The 19,242-nt window shown below is 42.3% G+C and overlaps 2 protein-coding genes across 4 annotated transcripts in view; one reads left to right on the forward strand and one right to left on the reverse strand.

Moving 5' to 3' along the window:
* Positions 1–267: 267 nt before the first annotated feature.
* Itgb1bp1 (integrin subunit beta 1 binding protein 1) lies at positions 268–11,769 on the reverse strand. 2 transcript variants are annotated; one of them, XM_076833480.1, is made up of 8 exons: positions 11,623–11,769; positions 8,256–8,362; positions 7,017–7,121; positions 5,835–5,913; positions 3,977–4,113; positions 1,821–1,913; positions 1,050–1,199; positions 268–528 (listed from the first exon to the last, which is right to left on the reverse strand). In XM_076833480.1, exons 3-8 carry the CDS (start codon positions 7,086–7,088, stop codon positions 457–459), a joined length of 603 nt encoding a protein of 200 aa, XP_076689595.1. In that variant the 5' UTR covers positions 7,089–7,121; positions 8,256–8,362; positions 11,623–11,769; the 3' UTR covers positions 268–456. The 2 variants fall into 2 exon arrangements, with proteins under 2 accessions (XP_076689595.1, XP_076689596.1); XM_076833481.2 differs by lacking the exon at positions 11,623–11,769 and adding an exon at positions 11,217–11,501.
* Positions 11,770–11,919: 150 nt separating this feature from the next.
* Cpsf3 (cleavage and polyadenylation specific factor 3) overlaps positions 11,920–19,242 on the forward strand; it is a 34,150-nt gene continuing 26,827 nt past the window's right edge. For both annotated transcript variants that reach the window (XR_013088684.1, XM_076834041.1), the window contains exons 1-3: positions 11,920–12,114; positions 16,951–17,014; positions 17,890–17,987. Coding sequence is in view for 1 of the 2 variants with exons in the window: in XM_076834041.1 (XP_076690156.1) it covers positions 12,065–12,114; positions 16,951–17,014; positions 17,890–17,987 (212 nt within the window). In the remaining variant the exon portion in view is untranslated. The remainder of the gene's footprint in view (positions 12,115–16,950; positions 17,015–17,889; positions 17,988–19,242) is intronic.

The raw sequence follows: 19,242 nt of genomic DNA on the forward strand, positions 1-19,242 counted from the left end.
TGAAAATTTACTTCATGTCTTAAGTTGACAGTACCACTGTTCCAAGCCAGCATGAGCTCTGCCTGCCTCTCCCTCCAAACCAGTGATACCATGTCATTGGGAAGCCACATGGGGTGGGCTTCCTCAGACTTCCTCAGGCAGATCCTCCATATTATTCAGAGGGAACTTACATAACACTTCAGTCAAGCTGATTTGCATTTTCAAATGACTGGATGGGGTTCTTTTACTCCCAGAAAGTAGATAGTTCATTGAGAGTCAACTCACATGTTTAATTAGACATATTTTAATACAAAAACAAATGGTCAATAGTGTAGACATTGCACTTTCTTCAGAAAATTGGAGCAGGGCATCACCTCATTTTTCTGTAATAGTTCAGCATTGCAGATTGAAAGCAGATGATTGAGAAAACAGCTGGACTCTCCAGTGAGGTTGGCTTCCTTCGCCTGAGTGCAGAGTTCAGGATTTCTCAGAGGTTAACACGGCGTCAAACGCAGTGGACAAAACTTTGCAGATTGCCTGTGCTTGTTCCTGTGTTGCACGAGAAGGTGCAGTAAGAGTGGAGCGTCTCTTCCCAAACCTGGCCTGACCAGCAGAGGCCTCACCTGGCCCTTTAAACAGGTTTCTCTTCCAACCCTACACCTCAACATGTGCCCATGCCTGGAGCTCCCCGCCACATGGGCCCCCTTCCTAGGAGCAGTGCAGACAATAAACAGCACTGCGCCTGAGAGCAGGGTGAGGACCCCACACAGGAATGGAGGGAGCCTCTGAGACAGAGGGCACACTCTTCCTCACCCACTTAATGTTTACTGAGAATGTTAGGTCCAGGCACAGGTGACTCCTGGACCTGCCAGAAATAAGCTGGCAGCCTGCCGAATGCCTGGACACCTACCTGGCTGCCCTAAGCTCCTGGGTGCATGCACTCATTCTGAGGCCAGGTATTAAGTACACAATGGAGAGCGTTTCCCCAGCCCTTGAACAAGCGGTACACATAGTCTCGGTTTGGGCACTGGGGGAATAAGGGACCAACCACAGTAACTCAAAAGTCTTACCAGGCTGTGGCACTGATAGACCCACAGGCTGTATTCTTCATTACTTGCGTCTGTGGTCTTAAGAGCTAGTAAGCTTTTTCCTGCCCCGAGGCCGTCGTCATAACACACCATCCGGATGATTAAATACAGAGCATGCCTGTGTAACACGTCCTGCAGAGATCAGGCCGTCAGAGAGGTTCTGGCTGTTTTCAGTATCTCAGTTCTAATGACATTCTCACAGGTGGGACATGGGAGGCTCAGCAGCACATCCTTGGATCTGACAGAAAGCAGCTGTGTGGCATCTCACCAGCCAGGACATGCTGGTGTGGCCAGTTAGGAGGCAGTGTGCTTCAGGCCCACACCTTCCCAACTCAAACCCAGGGCCAGGAACCAGGTCCAGTCTCATCTCTGTGCAGGCTTCCTAGCCAGCTGCTCTTGACTGACAGGATCCTCAGTTTAAAAAGTCTCACTTTTATAATAGAGTGAAAATCACTCTATTATACTTCTGAGGGGAAACATCAGCAATCTTTCCACATGATACTTTACTGAGATTACTAGTTGCTTATGCTTTGTTGGCATGACTTTAACTTTTATTTATTTATTTATTTATTTTTTGATACCTGGGGTTGGGGTGCTGCGTGTACACAACTTACAAAGGAAGTCCCTGCTCACCCTAAGAAATGGTCCCATTTAAGAACAGCTGCCAGTCACTGTGCACACAGGAGACCTAACTGAAAGGCCTGGATTCCCTATTTGCTAAAAAAGTTTTCCTTAATAAATGATATTACTTACATACTGATCTGACGTTGATACTTTTATCCCATACTTGGAAACTCCCATAATAAATTCTTCCTCCAGAGGAACAAAAGGCAACTTTCCATCTTGCTTTAAAGTAGAAATAAAATACATGATATACATTAAAATTATGTTATAGTCTTAAGTCTTTTGAGTCACTTAGTATCTGGTTGTCACAACCGCAAGCCCTTTAGCGAATGTGGGGTACACAGTAGACAACTTCTCCCCAAAAAGGCAGAAGAAAAATCTCCCCATCTTTGAACTTTCACAGTCTACAAATTGAGTTCAGTCTACTTCCCACACACTGTTCTACTCCTTTGTCTTGGAGTAGAACTGAGAATTTCACTGAGGCCGATGAGCTTAAAATGCTTACGTAAGAAAATGAAGGTCTTGATTTAGATTTTAAAATACTTAAAAGCTTACATCAGTGCCAGGACGTGGACTGATGGGGAAGAGAGGCCACAGAAACCATCCTTCTCATCATTTTCTGTCCTACCTAGAGGGCAAGATGCCAGGCTCTCCCACACCTGGGGCTACAGGAGAGGCTGCCAATGAACATAAACATGTTCATCAGCATTTTGAGCTGTTCAGAAATAAGTGAAACAGCACAGGAGGCCTGAAGACTGCCCTAGCAGATTACCTGGTTTTATATGCCTAATTTTTCTTCACTAAATATTGGCAGAAAGCAGATATTCTGTACTGTAAATGTTTTTGCAGAACACTGAATCAAACACCTTATTCAAACTATCCAAACACCTTAACTGTTGGGCCACTATGATGTTATATTGAATATTCATATCTCACAGTGAGTTTTTAAAACACTGGATAATAGTAATGCTATTGTTAATAATGGCATTTTAACAAGCAAAAATTCTATGGCTCAGGGCTGGGGCTGGGGCTGAGGCTGAGTGGTAGAGTGCTCTCCTGGCGCATGTGAGGCACTGGATTTGATCCTCGGCAACACATAAAAATAAAATAAAGACTATTGTGTCCACCTACAACTAAATATATATATATATATTCTATGGCTTTATGAGAAATGTAGCAATCCTCATAGAAATGAAAATCACTCTATTATATTTCTGAGGGAAAACATCAGCAATCTTTCCACATGATATTTTACCGGGATTAGTAGTTGCTTATGCTTTGTTGGCATGACTTTAACTTTTATTTATTTTGGGGGGACCAGAGATTGATTCCAGAAGTGCTTAATCACTGAGCCACATCCCTAGCTCTTTTTTATATATTTTATTTAGAAATAGGGTCACATTGAATTGCTTAGGGCCTCACTAACTTGCTGAGGCTGGCCTTGAATTCACAATCCTGCCTGAGCATCCCGAGCCACTAGTATTACAAGCATGTGCCACTGTGCCTGGCCGGAATGACTTTAAATTCCAAGCTAAGTGCAGGGATAACTAATTGAATTAGTCCAGGCTACCAAGAATTTTCTGTTAAATGGCAAATTAGATTCATTTATTTCCTTCTAGACAGAAATAACTTCCTTTATTTTCATGAAGATATGAGTCATTACATTTAATATCCCCATGATTAAAAAGATTGTGCATACTTAAGATTAACTAACTATATAAGCCTTGTTTTATCCACTTCCACCTCAGGAGTATATAGATCTTATGACATGTTATGCATTGACTTTATAGCTTTGATTTATCTTCAATTGCATTCTTAATTTTCCTGCATGATGATATATTTTTGAAACCCACTTCACCTCAATTCTTGTTCAGGAAATAGGGTGTGAAATAAGTAGACATGTTAGGTCAACAGTGCTATGAGTAAGTTTCCAAAGAGATGAAACTAGTTGTGGGCCAAATATTTGCCAGGTTGTTTCAAAGAAAAACCTATAGGGTGGAAGCAGTCACAACTTCTGTTCCTAAATAAGGATGTCGGTCTACACCAGGAAAGTGAAAAGCTCTCTGTGTGAAGGGAGAAACCCTTTCTGTGAAACTTGATCTTCAGGGCATCTTGTATAAACCAGGGCCACCAAGCTCTGGCCCAGGATGACAGCGTACTTCATCAAAAGACAGAAGAGCACCATCCAGTGACCAAGAGCAAATGTATTATCCAAGGCCATGTCATCAGTTTGGTCTCATAACCACAGGCTTTAAACTGAAAAAAACAATCTTTTTTCTTTTTACCTGGGCAACATCTATATAATTTATCAGGTCTAGTGGTCCTTCCAGGCCTTTTCCCTCAGAGAGTTTCAGCTTCTCAATGGCACCAACATACTTTACTCGAAATTCTGCACAAGTATCTAAGTTATTGTTGCTTTGTCCTAAAGGTGAAAAAAAAAATTGTGATGATGAGACTTCAAAAGAAATACTTGCTTTGCAGGATTTCCTCAGTCCCTGCCCAAATCAAAAATACACTTTCATTAGAATATGATCTTTAATTATAAAATTTTAAGATGCAAAATTTCTTGATGTAATAGGGAAGAACTTAACATTTCATTGATTTTTTTTTCCTTAGCAACTCACAGTGTACTAAATGTATAAAGACCTCAATATTAGGAATAAAGTAATATTGATAACCTTCATTTCAAAGCAATGAATGGGAGCAAGAAAGGTCAACTAGACAATGATTCAGTGACTGGGTACTTTTTGGTACTTGAGATTGAACCCAGGGGAGCTAAACCACTGGGCTACATCCTCAGCCCTTTTTTTTAATTTATTTTGAGACAGGGTCTAATTAAGTTGCTTGGGGCCTTGCTAAATTTCTGAGGCTGGCTTTGAACTTATGATCCTCCTGCTTCAGCCTCCCAAGCCACTGGGATTAGAGGCATGCACCACCATGCCCAGCTGACTGAGTATTTTTATAATGCATAATGATGCTTATTTTGGGATTCTATCTCTCTTCACTATAACTTTCTCTCCTGATTCAGGATATCTGCTCTTTCTCTACCATTCAGTCAGAGAAGATCAAGGTTTTTTTTTTCTTTTTTTTTTTTTTCTTAAAGTAGATGGAATAATGCCAGACAAGAAAGTCCCTCATTACAACAACTGGTATGTGCTGTAAAATCTAGCCAATACAACTTATTACAAGTGACATATGATACCCTGCTAAGAAAACATTATCTGATTTCTTTTAGATTGTGTTGTGTAATAAAAAGATCACAAGATTTTTAAAAACTTAAAAGTGTCTAGAAGTAAAGATTATGGACTTTATGTTACAACATTCTCTTTTTTAGATCAATTAGTCTATGACTATGATTCTATTTTAGAAAAGAAAATTAATATAAGTATTTCCAATTAGTTACCAGCTATTTATTTATAGAGCTTGAATAGGAATCACATTTTGATTTCTAAGGAGCTACTATCAGGTACCTGCAAACAGTCTGTGAGGATCTGTGATAATTACCTGTATTCCTGCTGGTCATGAGCTAGTATATCTCCAGGTAGCCCTCAAGGTAAATGGCTCTGTAACATTTATCACCAGCATATTTGTCTTGTTCTCATAAACAACCTGAATCCAGTATAATCCACTCTCTGCCACTCTAGTCCTTAAAATGCTATTTTGAAATTCTAAATTATTGCCACATGATGTTTTCAAACATTTTTGCTCTAGGTCCCACAAAGAACACTTTGCACATGTGCCTGAGCCTAGCTCGAGGGCCTGCATTTTCACCAACCACACCACACCCTCAAACTGCATCCCAGCAAATTTTGATCCATTTCTAAACTCTAGTCAAAAGTGGCAGAGAAAGCACATGTGGTGGTTTTCGCCTGTAATCCCAGGGACTCCAGAGGCTGAAATGGGAGGATAGCTAGTTGGAAGACAGCCTTAGCAAATTAGAAGGCCCTAGGTAACTTAGTGAGACCCTATCTCAAAAAAATAAAAAGGACTGGCATGTAGCTCAGTGGTAAATCACCCTGGGTTCAATACCCAGGGCCAAAAAAAGGCAGAAGAAAGGAAGAAAACCGGAAATGCGCAAGAACTGCCATCTGGCAACATATCCAAGCAGAGCCATCGATGCGTGGGGTCATTCCTCTTACGCACCTGAGCTTTTGGTGGAGTCTGTATCGAGGCTGGCCACAGTGCTGGACCGGGACAGGCCCCCAAGGCTGGAATCTACAGACTGAGGAGTGGAGAGCAAGTCAAGAAGAAGCATACACAGTGAGAAGCCCTGAACTCTCTGAAGTCCACTACTAAACATATTCACATTGTGCTGTTGAGCCAGTACATATAAAATCAGGCCAATTATCCAGGCAGACGCACTGGAACAGATTTTCCTGAAGACGTACTCTCCATCAAACATTAAAAACCACGTCAGTCCAACTGCTCATCCTATCACACAGCACCAGACACAGGTGGCATTGTCATCTTGGTCTAAGCCTAAGCCCTTCCCTCCACCTCCCTTCCAACATGCCTACATTTACGTCCTCCATGAAGATCTGCACCCTGCTTTCCTATTATTTCCACAGAACCTGAAATTAACCCTGTCCAGAAAGCCAGGCAGGGAGTGAGGTTTAACAAACGAGAAAGAGGCCAGAGGTAAGTGACTGACCCCAGGTCACATTTGGTAAATCCCTCAGGTCTTGAGTCATTTCTAATGTGGTGTCCACAATAGGGTCTGCCCGCAGCAGTCCCAGGCTCACCAGCAGGCCAGGCCTTAACCACCAGGGTTTACTAACCAACAAACCCTTAGGTCAAAGTTTAAAAATCCTTTACATAGTAGTTTCTCACCAGTGTGCTTCATTTCATAGATGTGTATAAGAAATAAGATCTGGGAAAACTTTCATTCAAAAGGTTTGTTTTGCACAAATTAAACCTATGAGGCCTTCAAGCTACTTTTAAAAAGTCTTGTATACAGTTATTAACCAATCTCACTGCTATGTAAATATTGTCATATCCACAACAAATTCTAAAATCCGAGAGATGATACCCCTCATATCTGAAATTTCCATTATTTAAAAAAAAATTTAAATTAGTGTTAGTTTCAATGAGACCATTCCTAGTTGTGTCCCATCTAGAGTAATGGATTTAAGAATTTCAGAAAAATCTACCAAATCATAATAAATTAAACCAAAAACAATTAAACCAAAAACCTAAAATGGACATGAAGATTCATGCAGTTGGAAGGCTGTGGGAGGCCTGCAAAGTTTATGCCTTCTGTGCAGCTCCAGCTGCAAGAATTCACTTCTCCCTGCTAAGGACGCAGCTCCAGGCCAGGTCCCCTACCTTGCTCTTGGTACTGATTTCACTACTTTGGGAACTGCTACTACTGTGTCGCTTTTTGCCTTTCCGAAACATTTTTCACCATAGCACGTGATCCAGAGAAGAGCCCTAGAAGAACAATGTTAGCAACAGCGACGTCAAGGAAAGCAATATCAGATCATTCTAGGCACTGCAGGAGTAAAAACCAATTCCTCCAACTCTCAGGATGCACTCCTTTACTTAAAATGGAAATATTTTCCCCTGGATACTCTTCTTGTTCATTCTTTTCCTATTAAATTACAAAAAGCTGTGATGGGATGTAGCTGCGTGGTAGAGGACATGCCTAGCATATGTGAGGCCCCAGGTTCAAACCCCTGCACCACGTTAAAAAAAATTATACACATCTAACACAATAAGTTGAGAAACACTGTCCTACAGAGAAGCGAGGAAACACAGGTAAGATCGCGTCCTTGGCTGTTCAAGTTCAGTCCTCACTCTGGATGATTCATGAAGGGCACAACACGTGCTGAACTGCTCACCACCCAGGTGCTGGGATTCAGTTCCTGCTTCAGGTTCACACTCTGTACTTGGTGAGACTAAAACAAGGCACACACCTCTCAGAAATGACCATTTTTCTTGAAGTCTGGAAAATCATTTTTTGACATATATATTTTTTAGTTGTACATGGATACCTTTATTTATTCATTTATTTTTATGTGGTGCTGAGGATTGAACCCAGGACCTCCCATGTGCTAGGCAAGTGCTTTACTGCTGAGCCACAGCCCCAGACCTGGAAAATCTTTAAGTAAACACTGACATGAAAACGTTCCCCCCACCTCCCTGCTCCAGTAAGGCCAGGCAAGGAGATGACTTTAAGTGACTCAGAGTCTTGCTACGTGGATCTTTCCTTCCCCACACGTCTATTTTTTTTTTTTTTTAATAATACCTTTCAAATGCTAGTGGTATCTTCCCACGTCCTGGCAGCAACATTCCCCTTGGAATTTTAAGCTGCAGGATGTTGCAGGTCACAGAACTCCACCATACTGTCTCCTGGGACCTCAGCAACCTGTGGCACATTCACCTGCTCCACAGATGTTCCTAAAGGCCAGGAACATGCCTCATGCTCCAGGAAGGGAGGACAAATTCTGTATTTTATGGATGTGGGAACTGTGACCCAACTTTCAAGAGAATTTATGAATAAGACAGACCAACTTATTTTAACCAAAAATCTATCTCTATAGAAAGAACAGGAAATGTGCTTACTGTGGAATTGAACAGGATTTTATTGTCTTCAAAGGCTCCACAGAGAGCAGTCTGCACCACAGCTTCCTTCCATTCTGATAGTCAAGCCTTTCAGAGGAGCAGTGCACCTGGTGAAGGAATGAGAATGAGGACATCAAAAGCCCCTGGTCTTGCACAGGTTTCTTTGTACTTGGAGACCCCACTCTCAGTCCACTCAGTAGGCCCCTGGCCATGCCTGACCACTGAGCCCAGGCTTTGCATAGTCAGCCTTGTCATCCACTTTCTTTCTATACTTTGCTATATTATGGAAAAGATTTGATTCAGTCACTCATTCCTGAGTGATTTGTGAGCAACTCGTAGGTGCTGGAGGAATATCAGAGACAAAAGTCAAGCCTCTGACCTCAAGGGGTATATTTTTAAAGGGAGCAGACAGACCAACAAGAAAAATAAAATGTATTATTAGAGAACAATAGTTCCTATGAGGAAAGCTGAAGCAGGTTAAGGAGGAGGTGATATGATCAGAGAAGAGAGGGGGCTGTTTTGGAGTACTGGGAATTGAACTCAGGGCCAAGGGTATCCCACCACTGAGCTACATCTACACCCCCCAACACTGTTTTTTTTTTAAAAAATATTCATTTATTTTTTAGGTGTAGTTGGACACAATACCTTGGTTTTATTTATTTATTTTTATTGGTGCTGAGGATCGAACCCAGGGCTTCAGATGCACTAGGCGAGTGCTCTACTGCTGAATCACAACCCCAGCCTCCCCACTCCCACACACTGATTTTTTAAATTTCTATTTTAGATAGGGTCTCAACAAGTTGACCAGATTGACCTGGAACTTGTGACCCTCCCTTCAGCTGAAGCCTGAATGAAGAAGGGCAGGCTGACTGATGGAGGAAATGCTCCAGGTATACAGGTGAGCATAAGGAGCCCCAGGAAGTGTGCTGGTATGAGCACAGTATGAGGCCAACGCAGCTAGGGCAGGAGAAACAGAAAACATGACAGAAGGCCTGGCAGGTCACGCGAACAATGTGGTTTGACTTGAGTTTAATAGGAAAACTAGAGGCTTTTTTTAAAAGGCAGTCGGGGGCATGATTAGATTTCTGGTTTTAAAAATTACTCTGGCCACAGGTGGAAAAATAATTGCATGGGATAAAAGCAAAACAGAGAGGTTAGGTGGCTATTGCAGGAAGCTTCAGAGGACAGCTTTTCAGTAAGGGAGAGATGGCAGGAGAGCCTTATTCCCAGATCCACACAAAACTGGGTTAATGAAGCAGCATAAAGTAATGTAAGTGGTCTTTAGCAGGTTAAAATGTTGGTATGTAACATTTAAACACAGGAGCCCTGTGGACACCAAAATCCCCCTGTGCTCAAGCCCCTGATGCAAAGCAACATAGTACCTACACATTACCTATGTGTGTCTCCCCTCCCTGTACACAATAAATCATCTCTAAATTACTTAGCATGCCTAATATTTGATGTAAATGTTAGGGGAGTAGTGGTTACACCATATTATTTAGGGGAAAATGTCAAGAAAGTCTCTACGTGGTCAGTAATATGCAATATTTTGCAAATGTTTTCAATCTGGGGTTGGCTGAATCCAAAAATGTGGAACTCATGGACATGGAGAGCTGACTACACATATATACACGTATTTGTATAAAGGCACTCCTATAAGGCCTTTGCAACTCCATAAGACTTGCTTTTCAACTTTGATCCAGGAGCTTGGGGCGGGGGGGAAGCACTTTGATATTTACTGCCATTTTGATGCATGTTCTTAAGAAAAACATTCTTGCCTTTACTCTTGCATAAAAATGAGGCCAAAGATACTGATTGTCACTTGGATGTTCCACAGGTTCATTAAACGCAAAAATGTCTAAAGATGAACACATCATCTTCCCCTCCAGATCTGCTCCTCCCTCACTTCTCCCTCTTAGGAAATTATATTATTGCTGGTAGCAACCAGGAAATCCATCACTCACTGTCCTTCAGTTCCCGCATCTAATCAGGCACCAAGATCCTTGTTTACACTTGCAGAGTTCTCTAATCCAGCTCTAGAACAGGCTCCACATCATCACTAGATAACTACACAGCTAATTTTTCAACATCCCATGGAAGTGGTAGATCCTCAACCTACAAAATATGCAAGTATACAGACTGTGGAATATAATTTAAAGAATCCACAAACCTACTGAGGATATTTCATTGATAAGTGGACTTGTCCTATGGGATTCCTTGCCACTCTAAATCTACCAAGACACTTCAGCCAAAAGGATTAACATAATTTCTTTCAAACACAAATCTGAGACCACTAGCATGCTTGAAATGTTTTCACTGGTCTACAGTTAGAGACTAAAGTCACAGTTCTTCCTCAGGACATGCATGGACCTCCATGACCCATTCCTCCCTGCATTTTCCACTGCACCTGTAGTTCATCTCTCAGCCATGCAAAGCTGCCTTGATTTTCCATAGCACTGTGCTCCATGTTCCCACGCTTTGCTCCCACATTTTCTCACTTGGAATGCTCCTCACATTTTAGTTACTGGCTATTATTTTTCACAGCTCATTTCAGGCTGCTTCTTTTCTAAAAAACCTCGGCTCTCCAGGTTGATTTAAGGGACTCATAGCATGAACATACACCTAATCATAGCATTCCGAACTGCTACCACTTATAATTCTATCTCCAAAGTAGCCAAAGACAGGGCTGTTACTCTCTGTACACCCACCGAGCAACAGTGGACTTGCTCTGTACACCGACCGAACAACAGTGGACCAGTTCATGAAGCCAAGAACTGGTTAGTGCTACAGGAACCGCTAAACCTTCACCTGACCATCACTGTTATAGTAGGACAACGTGTTCACAAGAGGTCGCCAAGGCGCCAAGAGAGCCAGTGACGTGCCCAAGGTCAGGCTAAGAGCTGACAGGCCAAGTTTGGGACCTAGACCGAGCCAGCTTCAAAGCTCTTTCTAGACACCCACCTGCGTCGTACATGTCACCGGTGCAAAGGATGCAACAGTAAACGAAAGAACCCTTGCCCAACTGTAGCGATGCCAAGGGGAGAAGGGCACGCGCGAGAAGGCAGTGCGCTTCTCGCCTCGCTCTGCCCCGGGCACCGCGGACCTGGCCCAGGAACGGCCCACAGCTCGGCGCTCCGGCCCCAGCGCCCTCGGCCGCTCAGCACAACAGAACCGACCTCTGGCATCCTCCCTCGCCTAGCCGCTCCCCCGCCCGGGTGCCCGCATCTAGGACCTCCGAGGGAGGGCGGGTCCCCATGACACCGAGACTCCCCAGGGCCCCACCCATCCGTCCCGACAGCCGGCGCCGCCCTCGCGCCGCGTTCCCGCCACCGCCCGAGAGCCCGGCCCTGAACCCCGGGGCTCTCACCTCGCGGCCGTGGGCCCAACCCCGGGCCGCCTGCGCCTCACAGGGAGTTGGAGTTGGAGCGCCCAGCCGACAGCACCCACGCGGGTACTCCAGTTCTAATTCCAGCGCCACCTTTTCCAGCCCTCCAGCCCTCTTCTGCCAGGCCCCGCCCCCGAGGCGGTGCGCAGGCGCGGACTTCAGGGCCCGCCCCAGGTTCCTGGGCTCCGCGCCGCGCGGAACCCCGGAGGCGACCCCCCCGCCCTCCCCGCTCCCCCCCCGCTCCCCCCCCCCCGCTCTCCGGCCGGAAGTCGATGGGAGGGGCCTGGTGCCGCGGGCGCCAGAGTGGCGGAAGCTGACTCTGGATGGATGGGGTTTTCCTTGGGTAGTTGCTGTGGCTGTGCTTGTAATTCAGACAGACTCCGGCGGCGTTTCCCTCACCCGCGCTCCTCCTCAGACTTCCAGGATGTCTGCGATTCCTGCAGAAGAGAGCGACCAGCTGCTGATCCGACCCCTGTAAGGGACCAGCGAGACCGAGCGTGAAGCCGCAGGCCCAGTGAGAGCGAGCCGGGCTTCGAGCCGGCCTCCGGGCCGGCCCCGTCGCCCCCACTCCAGCGTGCGGCCGCCGGTCCTCGCCCGCACCTGCGGGCCAGGCCGGCCAGGCCCCAGGGGTTTGGAGCGCTGTTGGTCGGAAATGGCCTGCTAGGCTGAGTGGGAATTTGCGTTGCTTCAGTCTTAGGGGAGGGTATGTTGGGGTTAAAAAAAAAAAAAAGTTATTTCATCCCACCGCGTGCCTTCAAGTAAGAAGGGTTATCCGCACCTACCCGCATCTCGCACATCAGGGCAGGCGGAGAGGGAACCGACCGTGACGGGAGGGCCTGGGGAAGGCCATGACAGTGCAAGGAAGAACTAAGCCTCTCTCCTTTTTTTTTTTTTTTTTTAATAATTTTTTTTAAGTTGTTAACAGACACAGTACCTTTATTTTGTTTGTTTGTTTTTGTATGGTGCTGAGAATCGAACCCAGTGCCTCACACGTGCAAGGCAAACGCGCTACCACCTGAGCTACAACCCAGCCTTAAATCCGTTTTTTATTAGCTCCAGGACGTGACATGGTGCCAAGATGTGAGAGAGGGAAAATAAGTTAGGGACTTGATATGAGTTTTTACCTTCAAAGCTCCGACCCTGGCAGAACAAGGTAGGAAAGTGGATGTGAGAAATAGCAGAGAAGGTAGGGACAAAAACTCAGCCCTGTAGTGCCCATAAGAAGACTGGTCTTTCAGTGGAGTTGGCCTTCTCCATTCTGGGATGTTGACTAGAAGGGGAAATGTAAACAAAGAGAACTTATTCCTATAGATGAGCAATTTGTGCAAACATGGTTATTGTTCAGTATTAGATATTAGTATCATATGAATGTGCTTTTTTTCAAAAAGTAGAAAGTATCTGCTTTATACATTCATTCAATAAGGATTTGTTGAGTCCCTACTGGGCACATAGCCTCAATCTTTGATGCTTAGTTCACAGCTGTCATTTTTGTGTGTGTTCTGCAAACACAGCAAGTGACAAGCACTACACCAGGCACTGAGGATACAAATAAGACAGAAGGCTGAGTTCATTGGTTTCAACATTTTGGAGGCACCTGGAGTGCAGAGTGGAAAATACTGGAGAGAGTTTAGAAAAATAGGAGACAATTACTTGGGAGTCAGGCCTAAAATTCATTCTCTATCACTTAGTAGGACAGCAGCCTCACTGAATCTGTTTCCTTATATAGGAATAATAATGCATATTGCAAGGAGTAAAGACCCTGGTAGGTGCTTATTAAATGACAGCTCATACAAGAGCACAGGTAAGCATTGCACTAACTGCTGAGAGAGTATGAAAAAGGAATTTTTTTAAATGTTTATTTTTTTAGTTGTAATTGGACACAATATCTTTATTTTGTTTATTTATAAGTGGTGCTAAGGATCGAACCCAGGGCCTCACAGGTGCTAGGCAAGCACTCTACCACTGAGCCACAACTCCAGCCCATGAAAAGGGATTTTTTTTTTTTTTTTTTTTGGTGCCGGGGACTGAATTCAGGGGTACTCGACCACTGAGCCACATCTGCAGCCCTATTTTGTATTTTGTTAAGGGTCTCACTAAGTTGCTTTGTGCCTCACAGTTGCTGAGACTGACTGTAATCCACTGGGATTACAGACATGCACCACCGTGCCTGGCTGAAAAAGGAATTTTTAAGATTGAAGAGAAAGATATTTCATGCATTCCTAGAAAATGGGATGAGTGAACTACATACCAAAGAATGAGTAAGAATTAAAGACAGTGTGAGGACTGGAGTGATACAGGTAGAGGACATGGCACACGTAAAAAAATGACATGGCAGGAATGTTCACAATTCATGGCTAGTATCCTCAAGGCTGTGGCTAATAGGTTAGTACATGAGGTAGAACAGGTCTATCAGGGTCCATCATGTGAAGTCCCCTTATATTAAAGAGTTTGGGCATTTATTATGTCATTTAAAGGAAGCAAACAAAGGATTTTAGGCAAGCATGGGATATACTAGAAATTATATTTTAAATCACTCCTTGCAGTAGTGTAGCAGATGAATAAAGGGTGGATTTAGTAGAAGGAATCTACTAGAATGTAATTGAAATAATCCAAGTAAAATGATGAAACCTCTAATCAGAGAGATAAAGGACTTGAAAGAAATGGTTTGGGAAGAGATGGCTTTGAGAGATCATGGAATTGAAATCTTTAGGATTTTCTAAGTGGTCAGGTGTTACTGTAGGGATGTTCTAGATTGCAGAGCAGAAGGGAGTATTCAGATAAGGATGATTGAGATTCCTAGGTTGGGCATATTATTCTCAAGGAATACAGAAGGTGGATTAGGTTTGCAGTAAATTTGGTTTTGTACCAGCTTTATTGAAATATAATTCACTTACCATATAACTCATTTAAAGTACAAGTCAGTGGTTTTTGGTATATTTGCAAAATTGTACAACTATCACACTAATTCTAAAACATTTTCGTCATTCTAGAAGGAAACCTTGTACCAGTTATCAGTCTCACTCATTTCTCCCCAAACTCCCCTGTCCTAGGTAACCACTAACCTATTTTTCCTCCTCTATATATTTGACTTTTCTAGATATACAAATGGAACCATACAATGTGTGGCCTTTTGTGTCTGACTTCTTTCACTCAGCATAGTATTTCCAATGCTCACAATTATTTGACAAGCATTTCTTAAGATTTATCTGATCAGTAGCTGTAGCAGTACAGCAGTGAACAAAATAAAACAATGTCTTATGAAACTCCCATTTTAGTAGTGAGAAATAAGCCACAGATATAGCAACTTCATGTAGCTGTAAGTATTATTCCTAAGTGATGCTGGATTGTGGTCTGCTGTGAAGAACAATTTAGAGGAGGTCAAGAAAAAGCCTGTGAGAAGGCAACATTGGAACTGAAACCTAAAGATACAAAGAAGCCAATGTTATCTGAAGGCAGAGCATTTCAGAAAGAGCAGATAGATGCAGAGGGCTTGTGGAAACTAGTTTAACATTGAATGTGAGGTTCCTGGCAGTATCCCAGTGTCAGGAGTATATATTAGAGATCTAGAATTAAGAATAACAGGAGTGGGAATGTGGTTCTGTGCTAGAGCACTTGCTTAGCATGCACAAGGCCCTAGGTTCAATGCCCAGCTCTGCAAAAAATAAAAGAACCTGGACTACAGGCACGCTAGTCACGGACACGTCAGAAACATGAGAATGAAGATCATGAAGTTGAGAAGGCCAAGGAGGGAACCCTCAGCATATCAGCATTCAAAAGCAGGTGAAAAACTGGGAAGGAAAGGCAGCAAGACAGGAGGGCATGAGGCCAAAGGAGAAGTGCTCAAAGAAGGAGCAAGTAGTTAGGGGTGACAAAAGCTGTCAAAGGAACAAGTAGAGAGCAAATACGGAGGTTTTCTCTTAACAGCAAAGAGGTTTCAGAGAAGTGGTTGGTAAGAGTCAGGTGATGGTGAATTGAATGGGTGGAAAGTGAGGAAATGGGGTCACAGAATATCCAGACCTTTTAGGAAGCTGGCTTCTCATAGACTGAAGAAAATGAAGCAGAAACTAAAGGAGATTAGAATTGAGGGATTTTAATTTGAGGATGAGAAGGGCTAGTATGTTTAGATTCTGATGGCAAGTGAGGAAGATGTCAGTGAGATAGCAGTGTTTAGTCCAGAAGGGAAGAGAATGTAAAGTGTAGACTTAGGGTGAAGATTTGCTTTAGAGAGAGACCTGTTCTGTTATAAGAGAAATGGAAAAAAGCAAAGATGTTTGTGAGTTGGTAAGTGAAGTTGGATTATGCTTTTTTTTTTTTTTAATGCAGATAATGGCCCATGCCTCACAAGAAGAGGAAGATAGTAGAGGGTTGCAAAATTTAGGAAAGGGGAGAAAGTTTGAACTAGCTGGAAGCTAGAAGAGAAGTCTGAGCTAGAACCACTTAAGAGGCAACATGGCAGGCCAAGAATACATGGGCAATCCCATGTGTGCTTTGATTTTCTTCATCATTGGCTGGCTCTCAGATAGGATCCCAGCTTGGGCAAATCCATTTCATATCTGTCTAATAGACTGGGTTCCTTGAGGTCAGGGTCCCTGTAGAAGGCATTTCTGTATCCATTTGGACAGTGTTTAACAAGTGTAAGCTTAATTTTGAGTTTTTGAGTGAACTATGAGCTCTTGTGACTGGGAAGTGGCATCAAAGAACCTTAAGGAATTGAAGAATGTGAGATTTAGGTTAAGGTGTGCCTAGTGATAACTGGAAACTATGATTGCTTTATGAAGATAGAAATGAGAATTATTTAAAACATTGGTATAAAATATATGAAAAGAACAAGATATAAGGAAAGCAAATTGAAATTCATAGTATGAATAAGTATGTAATTTTAAGCTATTTGGTAGATGCTCATTATGATCTCAAAGAAAAAGAGTGTAAAGTACTATGACTTTATACTTAAATACACATTTAAGAGTATTATATAATCTGCACAATTGCTAGTTCACATTTTAAATACACCACAAATTAATCCTAACATTCAGAAGATTGAATTTAACCTTCAGGTTTCTCAGAACTATACCACTCTTGACAACTGCAAAATCCCTAAACTCTCAAGGATTACTTTTCATCTTTGTTTATGTGGACGCTATTCTTTCCTTACTTTGTAGTTTTTGTAGAACTTTCATCTGTCTTGAAATAATTAAGTGAATGCTGACAATAGTTGGGATACAGTTTAAGTTATTAAAAAAATTTTTAAATTTTTTGGACTCAGTTTCATTGTTTTTATCATTTTTTTCTCTCCCCCTTGAATGTTTACAGAGGAGCTGGGCAAGAAGTAGGAAGATCATGTATTATTCTGGAATTCAAAGGAAGAAAAATAATGGTAATTATGGTCATGATGGTGGTGGATTGAACCTGGGGCCTTGTGCATGCTAAGCATGTGTGAGGTTAAGAGTGTGGCTCTTTCTATAGTGGGTGTTAGGTCTTTGCTAATAGACCAGTTATCTGTTTAGCTCCCAGAAAAATATAATAGTGTATATAATCTACTATGAATAATGTTAGTGAGAAGAGTTTAAACACACTTCACTTGGTAATTTGTTAAAACATTAAATAAACTAAGAAGATACATTCCAAGATTATAAAATGGTCAACTATATCTGATGAGCTATTGTTTCCTGAAAGCACCCCCACTTCCATCCCCAGGGGGTCTGGCCAAGCCAGCTTCCCCACCCTAGTGGAAGACAGCAAGTAATGGACTTCACTGAATGTGCTAAGAGCTCTGGCCACCTGTGCAGCATGTTGTGATTGAGCCCTGGATTACCTAAGTAGTTAGCCCCTCTACTTCTCTGAGCCCACTTCCTTGCCTGAGAGGTAGAGGGATTAGAAGAGATGGTTTTGAGGTGCTTATTTGAAAGGCAGTGGCTCATGTTCCTTTGGTTTCTCTAATTCTCCCAGACTTAAAATAATGGGTATATGTCAGACATTGGCACCTTTTTAGTCATGCGTTATCTTGATTTAGTAGTAATACCCTGTAAGGTAAGTAAATCCTCAATGACCTGCCCGTAGGAATTTGTCTCCTAATGCCTTTTCTGAGCAGGGAAGAGCCCCATTTCTAGTTTCTTCTCACAGCAGTCAGATCTGGTGATGATTTGTCCGTGGGCTTTTAAAATGCCCACCATTTTCTGATTCAAATTCTGATTTGCTGAATGAGAGTTTTCATAAAATATGTAGGAGATGATGTCTCTTTTTGTCTTTCAGTTGGACTGTGGAATCCACCCTGGCTTAGAAGGAATGGATGCTCTTCCTTATATTGATTTGATTGACCCAGCTGAGATTGATCTTCTGTTAATTAGTCAGTAAGTTTTTTCCTTTAATAACAATATGGTTTTTTGAGGGCTTTGACTGTCAAGATTATTCTTTACCAGATTATGAGATTTCGATTTTTTTTTTTTTTTTCCCTTTTGGGTACCAGGGATTGAATCCAGGGGAACTTAACCACTAAGCCAAATCCCCAGCTCTTTTTTGTATTTTGAGACAGGGTCTCGCTGAGTTGCTTAGGGCCTTGATAAGTTGCCAAGGCTGGCTTTGATCTCAAAAATCTTCCTGTCTCAACCTCCCGAGCCACTGGGATTATAGGTGTGCACCACTGTACCTGGTAAGATTTCAGTTTTTTAAAACACCACATATTTTTTTTCTTTTCTCTTTTTTTTTTTAATTAAATTATTTATTTATTCTAATTTGTTATACACGGTGGCAGAATCAATTCATTTCATATTACACATACAGAGCACAATTTTTCAAGTCACTGATTGTACACAGTATTTTCACACCATTCATGTCTTCATATATGTTTAGGGTAATGATGTCTAATCATTCCACCATCATTCCTACCCCTTTGCCCCCCTCTCCCAAAACCACATATTTTCCACTAAGAAGCATATTTCAGATATCTAGATCCAAACTAACACTACATTTTGTCATCACAGTCTAGAAAACTCATATAATCCAGTGAGTTAGTGGGAAGGAAATACTGACTTTAAGTTGTTATCAAAGGTGGCCCGAAGAAAGGCCCTTTATAGGGCATCTCCTTGAGGTCACAATCTTGTCACATTATTCTATAAGAGCTTCATTTTAAAATAGTGATTTTTTTCAACTTATTCTATTAAAGTGTTTGTTATAATTCTGGTTGCTGAGAGTTGGTTTGGTTATATTCTTCTTTTTTTTTCTTCAGAAAGGAAGACAGATTTTATTAAACATGTATATACATGTGCACTTTAAATTACCTTATATCATTTAATCAATAAGACAGCACTATATAGACATTATTTCCTGTAACTTATGGAAAGGTTTAGTTATATTTTTCTTTCCTCTCTAATTATTCACTGATAAAGATTTTTGCTATTTAAAAAATACTTTTAAGCCAGGTGCAATGGCACACACTTGTAATCCCAGAAACTCAGGAGGCTGAGGCAGGAGGATCGCAAGTTCAAAGCCAGCCTCAGCAACTTAGCAAGACCTTGTCTCAAAATAAAAAAAATAAAAAGATAAAAAGGGCTGAGGATGTGGCTCAGTGATTAAGCACCCCTGAGTTCAATCCACAGTACCAAAAAA

Source organism: Callospermophilus lateralis, chromosome 14 (genome assembly GCF_048772815.1).
Source record: "Callospermophilus lateralis isolate mCalLat2 chromosome 14, mCalLat2.hap1, whole genome shotgun sequence".
Classification (NCBI taxonomy): Eukaryota; Metazoa; Chordata; class Mammalia; order Rodentia; family Sciuridae; genus Callospermophilus; species Callospermophilus lateralis.